The sequence below is a fragment of the Oryzias latipes genome, chromosome 6, assembly GCF_053564925.1.
Source record: "Oryzias latipes strain Hd-rR chromosome 6, Olatipes_Hd-rR_3.1".
Taxonomy (NCBI): Eukaryota; Metazoa; Chordata; class Actinopteri; order Beloniformes; family Adrianichthyidae; genus Oryzias; species Oryzias latipes.
The window spans coordinates 22315771-22334139 of record NC_136242.1 but is presented as its reverse complement, the minus strand read 5'-3'; the positions used below and the strand labels follow the sequence as shown (position 1 = coordinate 22334139).

Genomic DNA, 18369 nt, shown 5'->3' with positions numbered 1-18369 from the left:
GCGTGCTTCATTTGTGTTGATGTGTGACATTGTTCCATTGAAAATAATTTATAATCAGTCCTTACTAAAAGGAAAGCTTATCTGATTTAATCATCAGTAAATTCAAATATGTAATTTGAGTTGAGACATGGCTTCGTTGCAAAATCCCTTGTGCTATCTGAGATGACCCCACCCTTACTTTGACGTGTTCTCCCTACCATGAAAAAGGTGGATAAAGGTGGAAAGATTTCATGTAATCCATGGACACCAGTGAAGTTCACAAATCATTGAAGAAAAAAGGTTCAGAGCACTGTCTAGTGGGTCTAGATGACCCTACTCCCAATGTTAAAGTGCCTAGGATAGCACAAGGGTTAAAAAAAGAAAAATTTGTTTGTGTTTTATTAAAACATTACTCTAAAAACTAGTTTATTTAGAGAATCAAAGCTGTAGTTTAACAAATGAAGCAAAATGTGATTTTGTGTTTTTTTATTTATCAAGTGTTATTCTTTCCTTTAGATTATTATAGCCTAACCCTAACAATAAATATCACAAGTTTATGCTGAAGCCTTACTAACTCAACCTGCAGTCACATGAAAACATAGAAAGTTCATTCATCCATATTCACTACTACTCAAAAACAGGCGAGTTAACATGAAGCAGTCCAAAGAAAACAGTATTTATACATAAATATTGGTAATAAAGCTTCTTAGTTTGATTATTTTTGTTGTTTTCTATTTTCATAGTCATGATTATTTTATTCTTTTTATGAACATTATCCTTTATTTGAAATTGCTCCACTCTGACTAAAAAAATGTTCACTATCAGAAATCATGTCACTTTTATATAGTATTTGCTGATATCTGTAATTAAAATAACCTGTAAAAACATTTTATTTGCGTTAGACATAATTATGGGAAGAATGTGAAACCAGTAATGAGGCTCAATAGTTCAAACATTTAATAATCAAGGTATTATAGCTTTGTTTGCATGAGTGCTGTCATCTTTATTCACATTACACCAAATACTAATTCATTCAATATAAAACCAAAAGGAAATCAAATATTGAATTATATTGAATTTCAAGTTTCTTTCTTTTATGACCATTTAAATTTATGTTCATATTTAAGGAAGCATGTAGGGTATATTAAAAAACACATGTTTCTACTTCTACTCTAGTAAGTTTTGTACGAACCATTTTCTAAACATGTTTTCAAAAATGACTTTTTGGATTTAAAAAATTAAGTGTTCAATACATATTTTATTTTGATGTTTATGATCCTTCTCTAACAAAAAGTATCATATTTTCAATGCACAGGGATCAAGATAATAAATATTTGTGAAACTTGTATAATATAAAATTGGCAAATGGAATTATCATTTACTTATTCAGTCATCTGCTGTCTTCACATCAAATATGCATTTTCAAAAGAATATCAATTTAACCCTTGTGCTATCCTAGGCACTTTAACATTGGGAGTTGGGTCATCTAGACCCACTAGACAGTGCTCTGAACCTTTTTTCTTCAATGATTTGTGATCTTCACTGGTGTCCATGGATTACATCTTTCCACCTTTATCCACCTTTGTCATGGTAGGGAGAACACGTCAATGTAAGGGTGGGGTCATCTAAGATAGCACAAGGGTTACAACACTAGTATTTTTTAGCAACACTCTTTAATTACAGTTTTATAATCACAGCTTCTCACTTGTCACCTCTGAACAGTACACAAAAGTGGACATGCAGGTGAGAAGCTTTCACTTTAACATCTACCTTTCAGAATGTTTTCAGAGAACCTGAAGGATGTGTATCACTTTTCTCTGTGTGTCTCTGTCTGACCGATACACTGACACGCTTTTGTCATTGTAAGCGGATCCAGCTGCTGTAACCATAGTGATATCCTGTATAATTCATCAGCGCAGAGCGGCAATAACATGGCGCAGGTAAGGTGTTTTCTTGTTGTGTGTTTTTTTCATGTCTGTGTCAAAAGCTGAAGGAGAAGTGCTTGCTCTGGGCTTCAGGACTGCATTGCGACGCTGCACCAGCTGCTGGGTAAGCCTGCAGGAGTAGAGTTTTCCTCTGAGGATGTCAGTCTTCTCTTCAGCAAAGTGTTTCATGTTCCCTCCAACTCCACCGAAGCAAATGCAGCCATGAAGAAGGCAGTAATCTCATTTAATTAATCTTCTTCTTTTCATTAAGAATGAATTTGTGATAATAATTGTATGTGGTCACATTATGTTTCAGGTTGCAGGACACAACGACTGCTGGGCCTGTGCTGATGGAAATGTTTTGGATGTTCTCGTGGAAATGGAAAAGGAGAGGGAAAAGAAGGAAATGGTGGAAATATACAAATTCTCATGAAATTTATGGCAGAATCTTTTAACCATTGGTGTGACTTGTTATAGCAAATGTTATTTTCTTTAGTTTCACTGGGACTTTCAGCTCCTAAATTCCAGCAACCGTCATCATATGATGGATTACACAGAACAAAGCACAGATCCCACACATGCTTACAACTCAGAGTCAGGAGTTTTGCAGATACAGGACTGCCCTGAGGTACGTTCTTTAGGAAGAATACATGAATGTCCTGCAGGAACATATAGAAAGTGATCCTTGTTTTGCTTCCAAGGAACAGATGAGGAGAGTGGCAGGCAGACAGGAGTTCAGTGACAGACATACAAGTTTAAAGAGACTGAAAAAAACAGCCAGGCAGTGCTGGGCCAGGTGAGACTGTTGTTGCATATTTAAAATATTAAATATATTCAAGGACTTTTATTAAACATTTACTTTTGGTAACAAATTCCCAAGTGTAAACTGATTTTTACATCCTGATTTTTTTAGAGTTTTCAAATCTGCCGTCTCTACAGAAAATAAATGACAACCGTCATGTCAATCTTTTCCTTCACAGATTGGCATCAGAGGGTGTGAAAAGCATGCTGCCCCCTCCCTGGCAGGCCCAGAACACAGGTTCCAGAGCTCAGTCGTGGGGTTGTGTCACTTTGTCCGATGTCCTCCTCTTGGTGGAAGTGAAGTATGATGTGGTGAAGCAATTGCTTTTCAGAGAAATGCTCCAGGAGCATCATAGTAAGGGCATGTTGTTCTGACCTGTTACAAAAATGTCATCTTAACTCCTTGAGACCCAGAGGGGTTCCTGTTTCGTTTTTCCTTGTGGTTGATTCTCAGCAAGCAATATTTGGGAAGAGCTGCCTCTGTGGGAAAAGCAGAAGGAAGTGGAGAGGCTGGAGGAGCTTGCAGAAGAAGCGCTGGAGTCTGCTGACATGATTTGTTTGGCAATGCTGCCTGGAGCATTCAAGATGTACAAGTAACTCACATGAGCAAGCACAAATCATTATACTTATACTTATATAAAAATGGTTAAAACAAAATAGACCAACACTCAAATCTGATGTAAAATTGTCACCACAACCAATTAAAAAAAAAAACAGGAAAAAAGGTAGATTTTTCTTCCTTTTTTTAATGTCTGGATACCTCGATAATTTATTATTATCAGAAGGTTCAGAAGCTGTATGAATGGAAGCAAATAAATATAACCAAAGTAGTTTAGATCCTAAATAATAAGACTAAACGTCCAGCGACAGCTCATCGAACTCATGTAAAATGTCAAATCATTTTAAAGGTGGGGGTTCTGTTCCTCCATCAGAGCCTGTCTGGGTGCATCAGAACAAAGCGGCAGCAGGTCCACAGTGCAGTCCTGGACTGCTGTTTCTCTCCTGAACAAGATACAGATTCTTTGTCAGCAAGAACAGCACATGGTGACCAACTTAACCCAGAGGTAAATAGAAAAAACAAATACTGAAAACACACCAGAGTGGCATGTGAGTGACTCCAACAATAACATCAGGACCTTTTTGACATTGATGGACCTTTTTTTAAATTCCAGATGGTGCAGTGAGGATCCGGTCCTCGTGTGTCTTCACATCAGGCTGGCAACTCTTAAAGCCCGGAGGGAGAACATGTCCTACAGCTGTCTTCTAGCTGCCCAGCAGTCCTGGGAAACATGGTGGGTGAACCAGGAAACAATAATAATGATAATAATGATAATAAAGAGTTTGCAATCTTTAGGTTTGAGGTCTTTATTTATTATTTATTAATATGTTCAGGCCAAAGATGAGAAGTCCATGCATAGCAGAGCAGGTGGCTCTGTGGCTTGACGATGAAGAAGAAGAGGAACAGGGGGAAAAAGAGGACCTCAAAACATTACAGCAGGTCAAGTAGATTCATCCTGAATGGCAGACATTTATCAATTTTAAACATTAAGATAAAATGAAGGGGAACGACGCAGTATTTTCTAACATGCTACACATTTTTAGAAGGCAGCACTGCAGCTTTTGGTGCTTAGTCAGGAGCAAGAAAGAAAGCGCTTGATCCGAATAATACATGAAATCTGCCAGGAGGAATCACAGGGGTCAGATTGCAAAGTGCTTTCAAAGGGAAGTAAGTTTTTTGTCAGCCTTTACTTAGAACTTCCTTCTAGTTCATTCCTTTTATTTCAGCAATTTGTTGTCTCCCTTTTAACAGCATCAGACAGCGAGCAGGTTAATTTGAGAGACGAGTGTTTAAAAGGGCTAAAACAAATCCATGCTCAGCTGCAGACTCTATCAGGAGTGCAAGGACAACAGCCATCATTTCGACCTCAAGATTGTGCTCCGCCTATGTTGATCCATCTAATAGAGCTTCAAGAAGTCCAAGCTTTGATTTTACTGGAAGCCCTGGCAGAAAAGGTGAGCAGAGAGGAGAATGTCATAGAGGCAAAAGCACCATCACAGTAGACGTGTGCATTTTTTTAACCCTACATGCTGTGTGTCTGTCAGAATCTCAATTGCATCTATGCTCTGCGGGATAAATACATCGATGAAATTCAAACACAGCGCTTTAGCGGCCTGCTTCAGCTCCTAAGCACAGACTGGAAGCTGTTTCCTGATCCAAAACTGCCTGACAACAGAGACCAGAGCAGGCCTCAGTCTTTATGCAGATCCGATGAAGAGCACATCAGCGGGGCATCAGCTGAGGCTCCAGGAACTGATGCGATTAAAAGTGCCAGCAGTGAACTCCAAGAAGTCCTAACTGCAGAGGACAAAAAGGAACTTTGTTCAGGTATTGCTGACAATGAAAGAGAACAAGTCCAAATTGCACAGCTGGAAGTAATATTTTTTATTTTTATTTTTTTGAATGGTTTATTTCAAGCAATCAAATAAGAATAATACACAAAAACAATACAATCATCAGTTATGCATTCATACAATGAACTACCAAACTGAGGATAATTAGACATATTAATAAAAATTACTTGAAAGGGAGTGGGGGGAAGCGAATTTATATAATCCCACCCTGTCATACGTAACCATTTTATTACATGATTTATCATTATCCGGTTCCTAGCTTTTATCAAGACAGAATTAACAATTCTGAAGTATCAATATAATATAGTTTGCTCATTTCTGCAGGTTGTGGAGCTGTCATTGAGGATCTACCCTACTTGGAAATTTCAAGTGCATCAGATGTGCAGGGCTTGACTCCTGATGGCTCCACTGTAGAAGGAGCTTATAATGGAGAGAGCAGTGCAACAGGGACTCCTGACAGCTATGAGAAGCAGGAGTCTCTGATCCCGCTTGCTTGGAGCAAACCAACTGACTGTGACACAGATTGCCAAGTAGATGCTGCAAATGTGGGTTCGGGACAGAGTCCAGATGTTCAGGGCAGTGAGATGACTCCAATCCTGCCTGCACAATCCAGGAAAGCAGTCCCACAAATAGATGTGGAGGAGCAGAAGTCCACTTTGGCTCAATGCGTCTCTGCACAGTCTGCAGAGCAAGCCACAACAGAAGAGCAGGTAGCACATCAGTGTACAGGTCTCTTTTTATTTTATTTTATATCCTCTAACTTTTTCATTGTTTCTAAAAGAGACAAACGGCAGATCAAGCAGTCGAGGGAGAAAACACATCTGAAAAAGACCAGAAAATGAGTCCAACAGAAGAGGAGAACTTCCAGGATATGCAGCCTGGACTTTCTGGAGATGCTGATGAACTTGACTCTGGAAGATCCAATCCCGTCGCCGATTCTGGCAGAGAGATGAGTGCAGTAGAAATGTGTCAAACTGAAACCAAGTCTGAAGAGGGCGATCTCAGAGAGCCTGAACCCTCTGACTGTGAGGAGATGCTTCACCAAGAATCAGTGGTAAGAGCATGTCAATTTTCATGAACCGGTTGTCAGTCTAAGATCTAACCAGATATTTTATGAACCAGACTGAATGCATGCTCTCAGTGAGCAACTCTGTGAAGGAACCGACTCTGGTGGAGAAGGAGCGAATGACAGAGCCAGTGTCTGTAATGGAGAGGGAGAAAACCATGCGCAACCTGGTGGACATACAAAGAAAAGTGGAGCAAAAGCAGCAGAGAGACAGAGAGAGACAGTTGCTGAGGGTGAGAAAAACCAACAGAGAAATGTAAGAGTGATCAGAGCCAAAGGTGTATTCAGTTTCATCATTTTTTCAGGTTCAGGAGCGCCTGTCCATCATCCAGAACAGAAAGGCGGAGGGAGATCTGCAGGGCATTAAGCACACAGACCGACTGAAGCATCTTACCCAAGATCTGCCAAAGGTAAACCAGAAGGTGACCAACATAAAGGTGTGACGGCGACCGTTGCCTTTACAGTATTTGTGTTACAGAAAGACAAGATCCAGCAGAAAGCTGCTGTTCGAGAGCGACTGGAGCAGGTTAGAAGAGAGCGCTCCAGCATCATGCAGTCCAAAAGGGACAGGTAAACAGAATGGCTTCGACCTCATCAGGATGCTGAAAATGTAACGCTGACCAACAAGAAATCGGCATTGTTTATCCCTTAGGAATACCGCAGGATTTAAGGAACTGCTGGCTCCAGTGGCTCATCACAACGACATAGAGAGCGGAAGTGACTAAAATGCTCCAAGTGTTTGAAGCCAAGAACGTTTTTGGTCCTGATTTCATACAATAGTTCCTGTGTTACTGTTAATGTGCACACAACTAAACGGTCTACTTATTTTATGGTAAAAATGTAATCACAATCAAAGTCATTTCAAAAATAGATGCTTTTACAACAAAATGTATTGCATGCCACCAACTTTTCTGTTTTTGGTCATGGATACATGGCTTTAAGGAGGGTGGAAGACGGTAACACCTCTTATTTTATACTACGATGTTACAGCTTCTGTAGAAATAAGGGTGAACTCTCCACCCAACAGTGGGTGGGATAGGCTCCAGCAACCCTGTGACCCCAAAAGGGATCAAAAAGCTTTACAAAACGGTTAAATGAAACTTAGCTTTTACACTGCGATTTTGCTTTAAGAATACTTTATTAGGTCAAAAACGTATCATTTTTATCACCATGACCTCAAATCTGTAGGTGCAAACACTACCTTTAAAACTTATACCTGAAAAACCAAACATTGTATTGAAGCTGGACTTGGAGTTTTGAATTAGACCCAAGATTTTTGATCCCTTCCATTGATATGGAATTGTGTAATTTTGGCTCATCACGCTTCATAACTTTTTTCTTCCCCTGTCGAGTTGTAAGCTCCTTGCTGGATTAAAGTTCGACTTAAAGCATTTTTTCCTCTTAAAGCAAAATATCTCAAATCCCAACCTAATCTTTATTCTTTTCCAGTGTAAAAATGTGCTTTACAGACTCATGAGTAGTCCTACACATAGCCAGAGCTACATCTTTCCACTAACGCAACATTTCAATGATTTGAAATCCAACTATTTTTTTGGCTTCCACCAGGAAAATTATTAACAGTACAAGATAAATATTGTTGTAAGGCAAATTTCTGTTAATTTGTAGTCGTTTATTATACATTTTGACAACCATAAGCATCAACAATTATGTAATTTGACAAGGAACCCCCCCTTAAACCATGTGGACTTTTGCCCTTGTGGCCATATTTACAGAAACAATGAAATTCAGAGGTGCATGTAAACAGTGACTCCACTATCCTTACTTCATGTTGACTGTTGCTGCTCGCATACGAGAACAGGATAACACAGCTGTTGGTTTAATGCACGGGGACCGGGTTTATTTACAGGTATTTTGAGATAGGAAAATTCCAATATTACAGGGGGGGGGGGCATGTTTGACTAGCAACTCTGCAACAGGAATATGTGTATGATACATAGTTTTCCCTGCAGAACTGCAGGACAGCAGGACCCCCCCTTTCCTCCCCAAATTTCAGGTAATTAGAGAAAAAGTTTCTATATCTGATTCTTCTGAGTAAATAAAAACATTCTTTAAATAACCATATTTGGTGTCCAATCGCACTGCAGCTCAATGCAAAACAGGAATACCTACCACCCTAAGAAGCTGGAACATTCCACAGCAGCTCGCCAACACAGTGAGCCACTGCACTGCACACAAACACGAGTACAGAACTGTAAGGTTTGCAGTTTCAGAACACAACAACATTCACACCAAGGAATTTCAGACAACAAAAATAAACGTAGTGATTTATCTGGCCGGTGGTACACTCATTTTTAATGGACCTCACAGCTCGGAACAAAAGCATTCCCTGCAAATCAATGAATCAAGTTTTCTCTAAGATGGGAGTTTTAACCTCGAGTGTTCTTTCCAAATGTGTTAATAGACCAGTTCTTGCAGCAGTAGAACTCTGCATTTTAACAGCTGCGGTGTCAGACTTCATTTGAAAGTTTCTGGAGCTTGAATCTAACTGATCAAAATCTTCAGCAAGAACGAACATGCGCTTGTATGTGATTGACTAAACTACACGTTTTACAGGATACTTCACAATATGTGCATTTTGTACACTAGACTGTTGTTTTCCCCACAGTAAAACATAAAAAGCTTAAAACGAGAACAAGGATGCCCAAGCGATGCAGAGCCAGTGAACATCTCACAACTTAACTCTTCTTGCTGGAGAAATTGATGAACACTGATGTCCAATAACACAAAACGGCCACCGCACATCTGGGATCTCTTTGACTTGGGGGCACCATAGAGCTGAGGAAGGAGGATGATTGCATTTCTTTTTTTCACTGGACTCATCAGAGAAAAGAAATCTGAATCTATACGCAACAAGTCTTGATTTAGCAATGGAAACGGAGGGCTGCGTGTGTCTGATTTAGCTTTTGTTTATGTGTGCAAGTCTGTGTATGAGTCTATTGGTGTGCACACTGCACCCCGGGGCCATGGTGACCCCCTTCCTCATCAGAGCTATCATTATACGCCTCTCTTCTGGCTCCACTTCCAAAGCCTTGACTCCGTTCAAACTCAGTCAAGTCAACTTCCTCTGCGTCTGCTGCAATGATGGGGTCGTCAGCACGAGCAGGAAGCAAACATTCCAGGTCCTTAAAGAAACAAATCCGACGGTACATTAAAAAAAAAAAGAAAAAGACAAACACCTTGAAAAAAGCGCATCGTAGATCTGCTAAAACTCACGTTCAGCTTGTCGGGACTGATCCAGTTGTTTTCAGGAAACTGGACGTCAAACTTGATGTAAAGATCGCCCTTCTCGAATGGATTTCTGTACTGAGGCATCCCCTCTCCTTTCACCACTCGAATACAGCCTGACATGCACACAGAAGAGGATTTATAGCAAACGTCCTCAACATTTATAGGAGAAAATATGTCTAAGCATTGAATAAATGTTGCAAATGAGAAGCAACTTTTAGAAAAGAATCTTATATTTTAAAATTACAAATATACACAAAACCCACACCTAAATCTGCCTTAAAAAATAAAATCATCATTTCTCAGTTTTCAACAGCAATATTCAAACCTTTTTCTTTTTAATTGGACAAATGGAAGTTTACCTGGCTCGATGACCTTCCCTGGGGGGTATTTAATAAGCAGCTGACGTCCATCCAGGTGTGTGACAGTCATTTGGAATCCACAGAGAGCCTCAACCAGACCAATGCGGTGGACCATGTGAAGATCACTGCCTTCACGCCGGAAGTCCTGTGTTCAAATAAACTATTGGTTACTTTCCTCCAAAGACCCAGGATGATTACAGTAAACAATAGTAAAATAGTTTTCACTGAGCACTTTATGTATTGATCAGTTTTTCAACCTCTGCTCTAACAGTACCTCATGCTCTTTCTCTTGAAGCACCAGAACTATGTCTCCAGGTTCAACGCCTGGTGCTTGGTCAGCTTCTCCAGAAAATGTGATCTTCTGCCCATGCTTCATGCCTTTGTCCACATGAACCTCCAGAAGTTTTGTGTCCTTGCACACCTTTTGGCCCTCGCACTTTTTGCAGCGATCTTTCTCGTTTATCACCTCACCTGGACAGGACGACAATCATTTCGAAACCTTTCAGAAAGGGGGGTTTCTTTTTTCTGATTGTACATCGTTTGTTTTGGAAGCAAAGACTTGGCTATGTAGAATGAATTACCCTCTCCGCTGCAGTCTGTGCACACCGACTGCATCTGCTGAACCATCCCAGGAGCCAGCTGTCTGATCATGATTCTCATTCCTCTTCCTCTGCAGGCCACACACTTCTGCACCGCTCCAGCTTTACCTCCTTGACTACAAGGAAAACGCTTCAGGTTAAGGCAATGGCATAAAAACATCAACACCGAAATTTTTTTTAGAAGTTATTTGGATAGGAAATTTCATGAAAGTTTTTATATTTTGAAGCAAAAGCAAGTAAAGTGCCAACTTACCCATTGCAGGCACTACACAACACATTCTTACTGAGCTGCAGTTTTGTGGTTTTTCCATTGTACAAGTCTTCAAGAGACACTCTGTGGGACAAAAATGTTTTTATGAACAAGTTTTTATGTTTGAACCAGTATGTAAAGCATGTTGTACACTGTGTTTACTTCAGAGGGTGTATCATATCGTCTCCTCTCCTCTTTCCTCCATTGCGTCCTCTGCTTTGTCCACCCATGAACCCAAAGAGCCCACCGCCGAAAATGTGAGAGAAGATGTCCTCCATCCCTGGCCCTCCGCCTCCTCCCTCTCGCAGCCCTTGTTCGCCATAACGGTCGTAAAGCTCCTTTTTCTCTGGGTTTGTCAACACCTCATAGGCAAAACTTATTTCTTTAAACTGAGGAGAGAATGAGGTAGTCAGGAATAAATCACCAAAAGCTTGAAGTAGTGTAGAACAGGAATTCGGAACGTGAACTTCAGTTCTAATAAAAACAAAGTGCTCCACTTTTGCTCATCCTACCTTGTCCCCAGCTTCAGGATTCTTGTCAGGATGGTACTCTTTTGCCAGTTTGCGGTATGCCTGAAATGAGTCACAAATCCAAAAAAAAAAATATATATATATATCATGAATGGGTCCCATCTTTGATGACTCCTGTAATAAATAGTTAGAACAGCAGGCAATTGTATAGCCATAACTGGGCCTAACAGTTATGGTCTCCAAGCAACAACATAAGTAAACATATCTTAAATCACCAAAACTTAAAAAAAGAATAAATAAAACTAACAAAAAACACAAGTGCACAAACACCACTATCATCTTTAAAACCAAACGTACAAATGAGATTATAAAAACTTAAAAGAAAAAAGGGAGCATTTACTTTATTTCCCTCATGCGTAGCATTATACACCTGCTGCAAAGATGTACACAGATTTAAAAAAGGTTTAGCTGCAGTTTCTCTTTTTTTTGTTTTGCCCACAACAAGATTACTTCAAACTTCATTTACTTTGCTTAGTTATGAATATATTTATTTACCACAAAGGTTTGATAAAATTACAAAGAGAAGGTTTAAAAAAATATATTAAAAATGACAGACATCTTTTATGAAAATTAAAGCCAAGAAATAAAGACCTTTTGATCTTTTTTGGTATCCTTTACCATAAATGTTTATTTCCTGTACATTTCTTGTTAAAATGTAATATATAATTCTAAGCTTCATTTAACCTGAATGTTTCTCTCCAGCAATGTTATCAACATAACCCTAAATAACAACATCCTTCATTTTAAAATATATATTTACTTCTAAATGGGGAAAATTTAAAATAATTTGATTTCTTTCTCAAAAATGGATTTTAAAAAGTAATAATCTGTGACAATATTTAGTTGAAATATTTTGGGTTAATAGTTGAAGATAAAATAACTTTCATGTATACTTTAGAACCATCTTTCAAAAAGTAAAATTTTAGGACATTCCTTTTTGAAAGCTTTTTACTTCTCAGTAGATGTAATGCACCAATAATGTGGAATTGCTAGCTCCTCATTGAATTAGTGGTATTCAACAAAATTAGAGTTTTGTTCTAAAGAATCTGCTTTAGAAGCCACAGAAAAGCAGGAAAAATGTATGGTGTTTTTCCTATTTTCGATTGACAGATGGCATTTAAAGTGGAAACCTCTGATACTTGAACCTTTGGTTTAGAAGAAAACCCCAAGGGGGAATTTTTAATTTTAAAAACGTCACTTCCTAAAGTACATAATGAATAGTTCCACAGCACACCCCCATATGAAATTCATGTGGGACGCGTACTAATATTATAATAGGAAGATATGTTTCTTATTTTACTTAACAACTTGTCACTCACTTGTCTTGTGCATACGTTTATTGGCTCGAGCCACATTATCCCACCGTTAGGCCGAGCTTTAGTTTTCCCGTTTAAGGACACCTATCGATGATAACGCAGTACTCTCTTAATTAAAAGTAACGAGGTCACCTGCGCAGTCAGCGTTGCCTCGTTACAGTGTTGATGGAGGCTATTAGCTGAAAATGTGTCACCTAGCCTAAATAGCCGGCAACCTCCCGCACTCGTCCTGGTCACTTGATGTTCTAAAGCGAACTATCTTCGTTCGTGTCAAATATCTATAAATTATAGCTTTTACAAACACAATATCAGCCCCACATGCTGCCTCGGCTGATCATAAATCGCGCTGACACTAAATATTTGAGTCAAATAGCGTGCTAGCAAGCCCATAGTCCTGTCACTAAACTAAGCTAGCTCCCATCATCCATTAGCTTGTTTTTAGGCCACATAACACTCCTGACCTCTCGCTCCCTTAATTCCCATAAAACATTCATGAACCGTTCTTCAATGTGTTAAAGTACCCACCTTTTTTAGCTCATTCTCGGAGGCAGAAGGTGATACTCCAAGGATGTCGTATAACTTCGTGTCGGCAACGCTCGCCATGATGCTAACCGGCTGCTAGGAAAAGTCGTTCTGCGGAGGCTCATAAAGTGAGCGGAGCGAAACGGTTCACCGGTAGGGGCTGTCCAAGTTTCTGCCGGACCCAACACCGAACTTATAAAAACAAACTCATTGCACAGTCATGGTAATCGCCATCAAAAACAATGTTGATGGCACATGAATTTATATCAGGTGCAGATGGGTTGTATACAGTTTTAAAATAACAAATAATTTTGTACAAATTGCTCAAAGTAGTCCTTCCAAATCAAGCAATTTACTTTCACTTGAGCAGTTTTGTTATTATAAAATAACAGTAATTCTAGTCCTTTTGTTTTTTTAAAACGTAATATTTTTTATGGATGAGATCCACACCATATTAAATTTTGGCTGATTGGTATTAGCATAAAAAAATTCATAATTCATTTCTGCCAATAAGTCTCACTAGTGTTGTTGGTATTGGCCATAAAATTCAAACCAGCAATGAAAAACCCTACCTTTTTCATCCAGAAAGGCTCTGTAACCTTTAAAGATTTTACCTATTATTATTATTATTATTATTATTATTATTATTATTATTATTATTATTATTATTATTATTATTATTACCTTGACAGGGTCTAACCCTTCAACATTACTCCAGAGAGTAACTTCAGCTTAAGACTTGCAGGTTACAATATGAACTAATCAACTCTTTATATGATAGGTTTTAATTTTAAACAATAATAATAATTTTAAACAATGGGTTTCTAATGATTTTACCGTCAAATTGCAATCCCTTCTCTTGTATAGAAACTCACAGGTTTATTGCAGTAGCTTTTTCAATCCAAGAGATAGCAGATATCAAAGGGGATCTCTTGACACATCTTAATGAATTTGAAAGACACAAGATACCCTTGGCAAAAAGTAGTCTAAAAGTGGTTTATTAGCTATAATTATTACAAGTGGGTATAAAAATTGAGGCAGTAAGTTTACGTTTTATATACTATCTACATATTGTGAACTTAAAAATGTTGCAATTAGACTAAGGAAGTATTCAGTTAGTATTTCCTACACTATACATACATGGTTTGTTGCATGTTTGCTATACTTGTACTAAGGGTATTCAGAAAATCATAAATAACTTTAAATAAAAAGTATTTTGGTGACAACAAAATAAATACACATGTCCTTTTATAGGCTGTTTTCCCTCTAAATTTTACATTACAACGTACAGTGTAACAAAACAGCCATTGTTTTTCTCGCAGAACTATTAGCCACTTATGAAACAAGAATAAAGCAGTAAAGCAAGAAGGACAAATATAGAAAAATATGCTAAATTGTTCACAGAATTTCCTTGATTCCAGACACATTTTCATTTCAAATATAAATGTCGGTAGGAAAAAAAGTCTTTGGATTAAATTACAATAATGTAATTGCCTTGTACAGAATGTGATGTGGCTTAAGCTTTAACTATTTTTTACCTTCATATTTAACACTTTTTTATTTATTTCTCTTAAATGTAAAATTAATTTGACCAGAGTATGCATCATGCAAAACAAGAGGAAACCGTTTTCATTGAGGAGGGCAGGGCCGCCTCAGTGAAGCGTCGTCCCTAGCAACGCCCCTGGCGACGGAAAATAAATATCAACGTTTACAGGATATTCGCTACTAAACTGTTGATAGTAAATTAACTGTATTTTATTTATTTGTTTTCTTACTACAAGATCTGTATGAATCATTTTGTGGAAGAGTCTGTCTGTGTAAATATAGCTCAGTGTCAAGACCCTAAATGACATTGCACTGCTTTTCGGTAGTGTCGTTAAGCTAACAACGCAGTCATGAATTGGCAACTATGGGCCTCCTCTCTGGGTGACTTGACGCCTTCGGTCGCCGAATTTACCGTCCTTGAGTTCATAGGTGGTCCCTTTTGAGGTTATGGCTTAAAGGTAAGGGTGTTAAGACTCCCACTAAAGATAATTATGCTTAAAATGAAGCGTCGCAGTTACATTATGATTATCGGAGAACGTAAAAACGCTAGGTAGGACGCCCCGCTGGCGTGGATAATAAAATCTCACGTTTTGAGCGGCTGGTTTTGGTCGCACTTTGTTTCTGCTAGCGTATAAAAAAAGAAAAAAAATAATTTGTTGTGATTAGCAACGCGATTGGGGCTGCGCTAGCGGATTTGCATGCCTACCGAGCAAAAGACGGGAACTTTAAGTTAAGTAAGCACGCATGATGAACCCCATAGGGAAACATGTTAACGGGAAGTTCTACGGATGCGCTAATTACCCGCGGCTTTTGACAAGTGACATGACTGTTATTCTGCTAGGGGCTAATATACGCGTTTATGCTAACATCAACCGCTGCCAGCTGCTCTCTTTGGACTCCCGAAAGGCCTGCTGTAGCCGCTCACCATTGGGCTGTTGTTCTGCACTGACTTGAGACCTTTGTCAGCATAAGAGAGAAGAGCCTCAATTACCCCATCATCTGTGACATTCATCTTAAGAGTAGGCGCTAGCTTAAATTTGACAAACCACTTTCAGTCACTCTTAGATAGTTGAGGTACCGCCTTGTTTTGCCTCTCAAAAATATAGTAATGAAAAAATCGAGTTTCATTTGCTCTACATGAAATTTATAAACTGTAAATTAGCAGGAAAACATCACTGTTTTTGCAATGTGCATTAAACTATCTGAATTTATATATTGACGACATGCATAAAGTATTTTCTTTATCTTCTAGTGAGCCAACTATTGCATGAGGCTTCTGTGTAAACAAGTCTGTTAATCAGGACATAAGCAAACCCCAGTAATTTGATTACATATTTATTGATTGCTGCCAGCCCAGCCCCTTCACTTGAAACATGAAACTTAATTACTGCAACATTTCCAGTTTCTTGTTATCTTTTCTTTACCGTAGACGATCTTCTTTCACAGTTGCTGGGTTCAGGATGAATATATACTTGCTTTAATGTGTCGTGGCTCTTTTGCAAGCCCCATCTGAGGATACAGCTCCTTCTCCAAATGTAAGAGCATCCATACTTTTTAAATCACAAAGTGTTTTTTTATTGTTTTGTTTAATTGTCTGAGTGTGCTCATTTTCATATCACACACTCTCTCTCTCTTGGTCATCCCCTGCAGTGTATGTTTCAGTGACAGCTGCCATGTTTTGGAAGTTTGACTTGCACACATCTTCTCATCTGGAGGCCTTGCTGGACAAGGAGGATGTCACACTCAAAGAGCTTATGGATGAGGAGGATGTGCTACAGGAGTGCAAGGCCCAAAACAGGAGGTCTGTTTTTCCTTTGAGTCTTTGTTGCTCTAAAACCTCCACTGCATCGACGTGCCTGCACTAACTTGTTTTTTTGTTGTTGTAATTTATTGTCTTGATGACGATTTATTTGCAGACTTCTCCTGTTTCTTTGCCAAGACAACTGCATGCAAGAACTAGTTCATCTGATCACAACAGAGCCCCCTGCTGGTGGAGAGGAGACGAAGCGCTTTAAGTGAGTTCTGCTGAGGAGAAAAAATGCTGAGGTGGTCAACTGGTTTTGCTGGTGCTGCACTATATCATATCGCTTCCTTGCTATTTCACAGAACACCTCTGACTTAAGAAAACACATATGTTTGCACCACGTTTTCACTGCGGGTCGTCTCCCATTTATTCATTTATTGCAGGTACCCAAATGTAGCGTGTGAGTTGCTGACGTGTGACGTGGGAATGATCAATGATAAACTGGGTAGTGATGAGTCTCTGCTGGAAACTCTGTATGCCTTCCTCGAGCAGCCATCGGCACTAAATCCTCTCCTGGCGTCTTTCTTTAGCAAGACAATTGGAAACCTCATCACGCGGAAGACTGAGCAGGTATACATCAACGCATTTGTGTCCCGCAATCAGAAAGTGACAGCTTCCTATAGGTGTTGCTCATGTGTCATGTAGTCTGAGGATACCTAAGGAAGGAGAAAATGAAGAACAGTAATGCCTCCTTGGAAGTTTAAATTCTATGGAAATGTGGCCATCCAAATATGCTAGAGAACTTATCATTGACTGAATATTTTATAGTTAGGTAGCTTCATTATCTGTTTAAACGATTACATTTTTTGTTTGTTTGTTTTTAGCTGTAAGGAAATAGTTTAATTTTGTTGTTGGGATCAAATATTTTCCCTGCTGGTGGACCCAAACTTCCACTTTTTCCCAAAACAGTTTTTTAAGCCTTACTAATAGTTTAATGCATACTTTATTTTTATTTCCCAAATTGTATTTCCTACACTTCTCTTCTTGTTTCCTTGCTTTTCTCTTTACTCCACCGTGCCTGGTACGTGAGCTGAGGAGGGAAAGAAACCCACATTAACCCGTTCAGACTTCCTTTAAAATTATGGGTTCTGACCAAAATAGCATGTAGTCATCTGAAATAAATAAATAAGTTTGAATGTGCGCAGTTTTTTTTTTACAGCCCACAGCTATATTTTAATTTCTGTCGGATGATAGAAATATTGAAGTTGTCACTTTGCATCAATGGATATCTATAATTTAAAATTATATAGAGATACTCCTGCTTTCTACATGCTGCCTGCTTTTTGTCTAAAGTTAAAGTTAGTGTTTTTTTTAATCGTTCCGCTTCTTCATTTCATTAGTTTCAAAGTTATATTGAATTTATGAAGTATTTTTCACAAACAATAAAATCAAAAAGATCATTTATTGCTTTTTATATTCTTTAATCCCTGTAATTTAGAAATTAATCTGATAGAAACATTTGTTTGTTTTGTTTAGGTTATTAGTTTCCTGCGGAAGAAGGATGAGTTTCTTTCGTTGGTCCTGGAGCACATCGATACGTCGGCCATGATGGATGTGCTCCTGCGCCTTATCAGCTGTGTTGAGCCAGCGCCACTTCGTCTTGAGACTCTGATGGTATGTGACAAAGAAGCTTTCTATTCCCAGTTTTTTTTAAACACATTTTCCCTCCACGTACTGTATGACGCCAAATATCTTTTGTTAACAGTGGCTTAATGAACAGAAACTGGCCCAGAGACTCATAGAGCTTATTTATCCTGGGAAAGATGAGGAGGTGGGAACAAGCAATGATTTTTTTTAAAACATGATTTCTCTTAGATTCTCAAAACTGGAAGGTCAAAGAGTCTTTTTCATTTTGTCCCATGTCAGAAGCAGACAAATGCATCTCAGACTTTGTGCGACATCATTCGGCTTAGCAGGGACCAGGCTGGGCAGCTTCAAGAGATTTCCCAGCCCGACCCGCTGCTGACTGTGCTGGAATCGTAAGTCCAGAGAGAAGCATGTTCACGCATCTT

The 18369-nt window shown here is 38.8% G+C and overlaps 3 protein-coding genes and 1 long non-coding RNA gene across 19 annotated transcripts in view; 2 read left to right on the top strand and 2 right to left on the bottom strand.

Annotated features, from left to right (window-relative positions):
* Positions 1–1804: 1804 nt before the first annotated feature.
* On the top strand, positions 1805–7053 carry LOC144992455 (uncharacterized). 4 transcript variants are annotated; one of them, XM_078948818.1, is made up of 19 exons: positions 1805–1919; positions 1998–2135; positions 2221–2313; positions 2401–2532; positions 2612–2700; positions 2885–3060; positions 3160–3298; positions 3638–3769; positions 3878–3997; positions 4098–4203; positions 4308–4431; positions 4516–4718; positions 4809–5091; positions 5442–5827; positions 5899–6171; positions 6240–6416; positions 6489–6593; positions 6662–6753; positions 6836–7053. In XM_078948818.1, the coding sequence occupies exons 1-19, from the start codon at positions 1911–1913 to the stop codon at positions 6906–6908; spliced, it is 2850 nt and encodes a 949-aa protein (XP_078804944.1). In that variant the 5' UTR covers positions 1805–1910; the 3' UTR covers positions 6909–7053. The 4 variants fall into 4 exon arrangements, with proteins under 4 accessions (XP_078804944.1, XP_078804943.1, XP_078804941.1 ...); XM_078948817.1 differs by having other exon boundaries at positions 2606–2700; positions 3160–3292; XM_078948815.1 differs by having other exon boundaries at positions 2606–2700.
* Positions 7054–7792: 739 nt separating this feature from the next.
* dnaja2b (DnaJ heat shock protein family (Hsp40) member A2b) lies at positions 7793–13769 on the bottom strand. Of its 2 annotated transcripts, XM_078948828.1 has the most exons (10): positions 13693–13769; positions 13012–13180; positions 11153–11212; positions 10803–11029; positions 10644–10724; positions 10373–10506; positions 10066–10262; positions 9792–9936; positions 9418–9545; positions 7793–9326 (listed from the first exon to the last, which is right to left on the bottom strand). In XM_078948828.1, the coding sequence occupies exons 2-10, from the start codon at positions 13087–13089 to the stop codon at positions 9138–9140; spliced, it is 1239 nt and encodes a 412-aa protein (XP_078804954.1). In that variant the 5' UTR covers positions 13090–13180; positions 13693–13769; the 3' UTR covers positions 7793–9137. The 2 variants fall into 2 exon arrangements, with proteins under 2 accessions (XP_078804954.1, XP_023811657.1); XM_023955889.2 differs by lacking the exon at positions 13693–13769 and having other exon boundaries at positions 13012–13243.
* An 873-nt stretch (positions 13770–14642) lies between these two features.
* The window catches only part of ppp6r2b (protein phosphatase 6, regulatory subunit 2b), a 13893-nt gene continuing 10166 nt past the window's right edge, over positions 14643–18369 (top strand). For 4 of the 12 annotated variants that reach the window (XM_078948819.1, XM_011476174.4, XM_011476171.4 and 1 more), the window contains exons 1-8: positions 14643–15011; positions 15983–16088; positions 16204–16354; positions 16470–16568; positions 16741–16927; positions 17834–17971; positions 18063–18128; positions 18224–18336. In XM_078948819.1, the coding sequence (XP_078804945.1) occupies positions 16227–16354; positions 16470–16568; positions 16741–16927; positions 17834–17971; positions 18063–18128; positions 18224–18336 (731 nt within the window). In that variant the 5' untranslated portion in view covers positions 14643–15011; positions 15983–16088; positions 16204–16226. Of the gene's footprint in view, positions 15012–15377; positions 15573–15982; positions 16089–16203; positions 16355–16469; positions 16569–16740; positions 16928–17833; positions 17972–18062; positions 18129–18223; positions 18337–18369 lie in introns of those variants that run through there. The other 8 variants (XM_078948826.1, XM_078948824.1, XM_078948820.1 and 5 more) reach the window with 3 other exon arrangements.
* LOC144992456 (uncharacterized) overlaps positions 16878–18369 on the bottom strand; it is a 21587-nt gene continuing 20095 nt past the window's right edge. Inside the window, exon 3 of the long non-coding RNA XR_013656430.1 lies at positions 16878–17013. This is a non-coding gene — a long non-coding RNA (uncharacterized LOC144992456). The remainder of the gene's footprint in view (positions 17014–18369) is intronic.

Excerpts from the sequence above, each read along its gene's own strand:
- LOC144992455 (XM_078948815.1), top strand. Across the intron at positions 2,136-2,220 it reads CAAATGCAGCCATGAAGAAG|GTTGCAGGACACAACGACTG; the intron begins GCAGTAATCTCA and ends ATTATGTTTCAG. Across the intron at positions 2,314-2,400 it reads AGAGGGAAAAGAAGGAAATG|TTTCACTGGGACTTTCAGCT; the intron begins GTGGAAATATAC and ends TATTTTCTTTAG.
- dnaja2b (XM_078948828.1), bottom strand. The coding sequence starts at position 13,089 with ATGGCGAGCGTTGCCGACACGAAGTTATACGACATCCTTGGAGTATCA. Across the intron at positions 9,937-10,065 it reads TTCAAGAGAAAGAGCATGAG|GACTTCCGGCGTGAAGGCAG; the intron begins GTACTGTTAGAG and ends ATTTGAACACAG. Across the intron at positions 9,327-9,417 it reads TCAGTCCCGACAAGCTGAAC|GACCTGGAATGTTTGCTTCC; the intron begins GTGAGTTTTAGC and ends TGTTTCTTTAAG.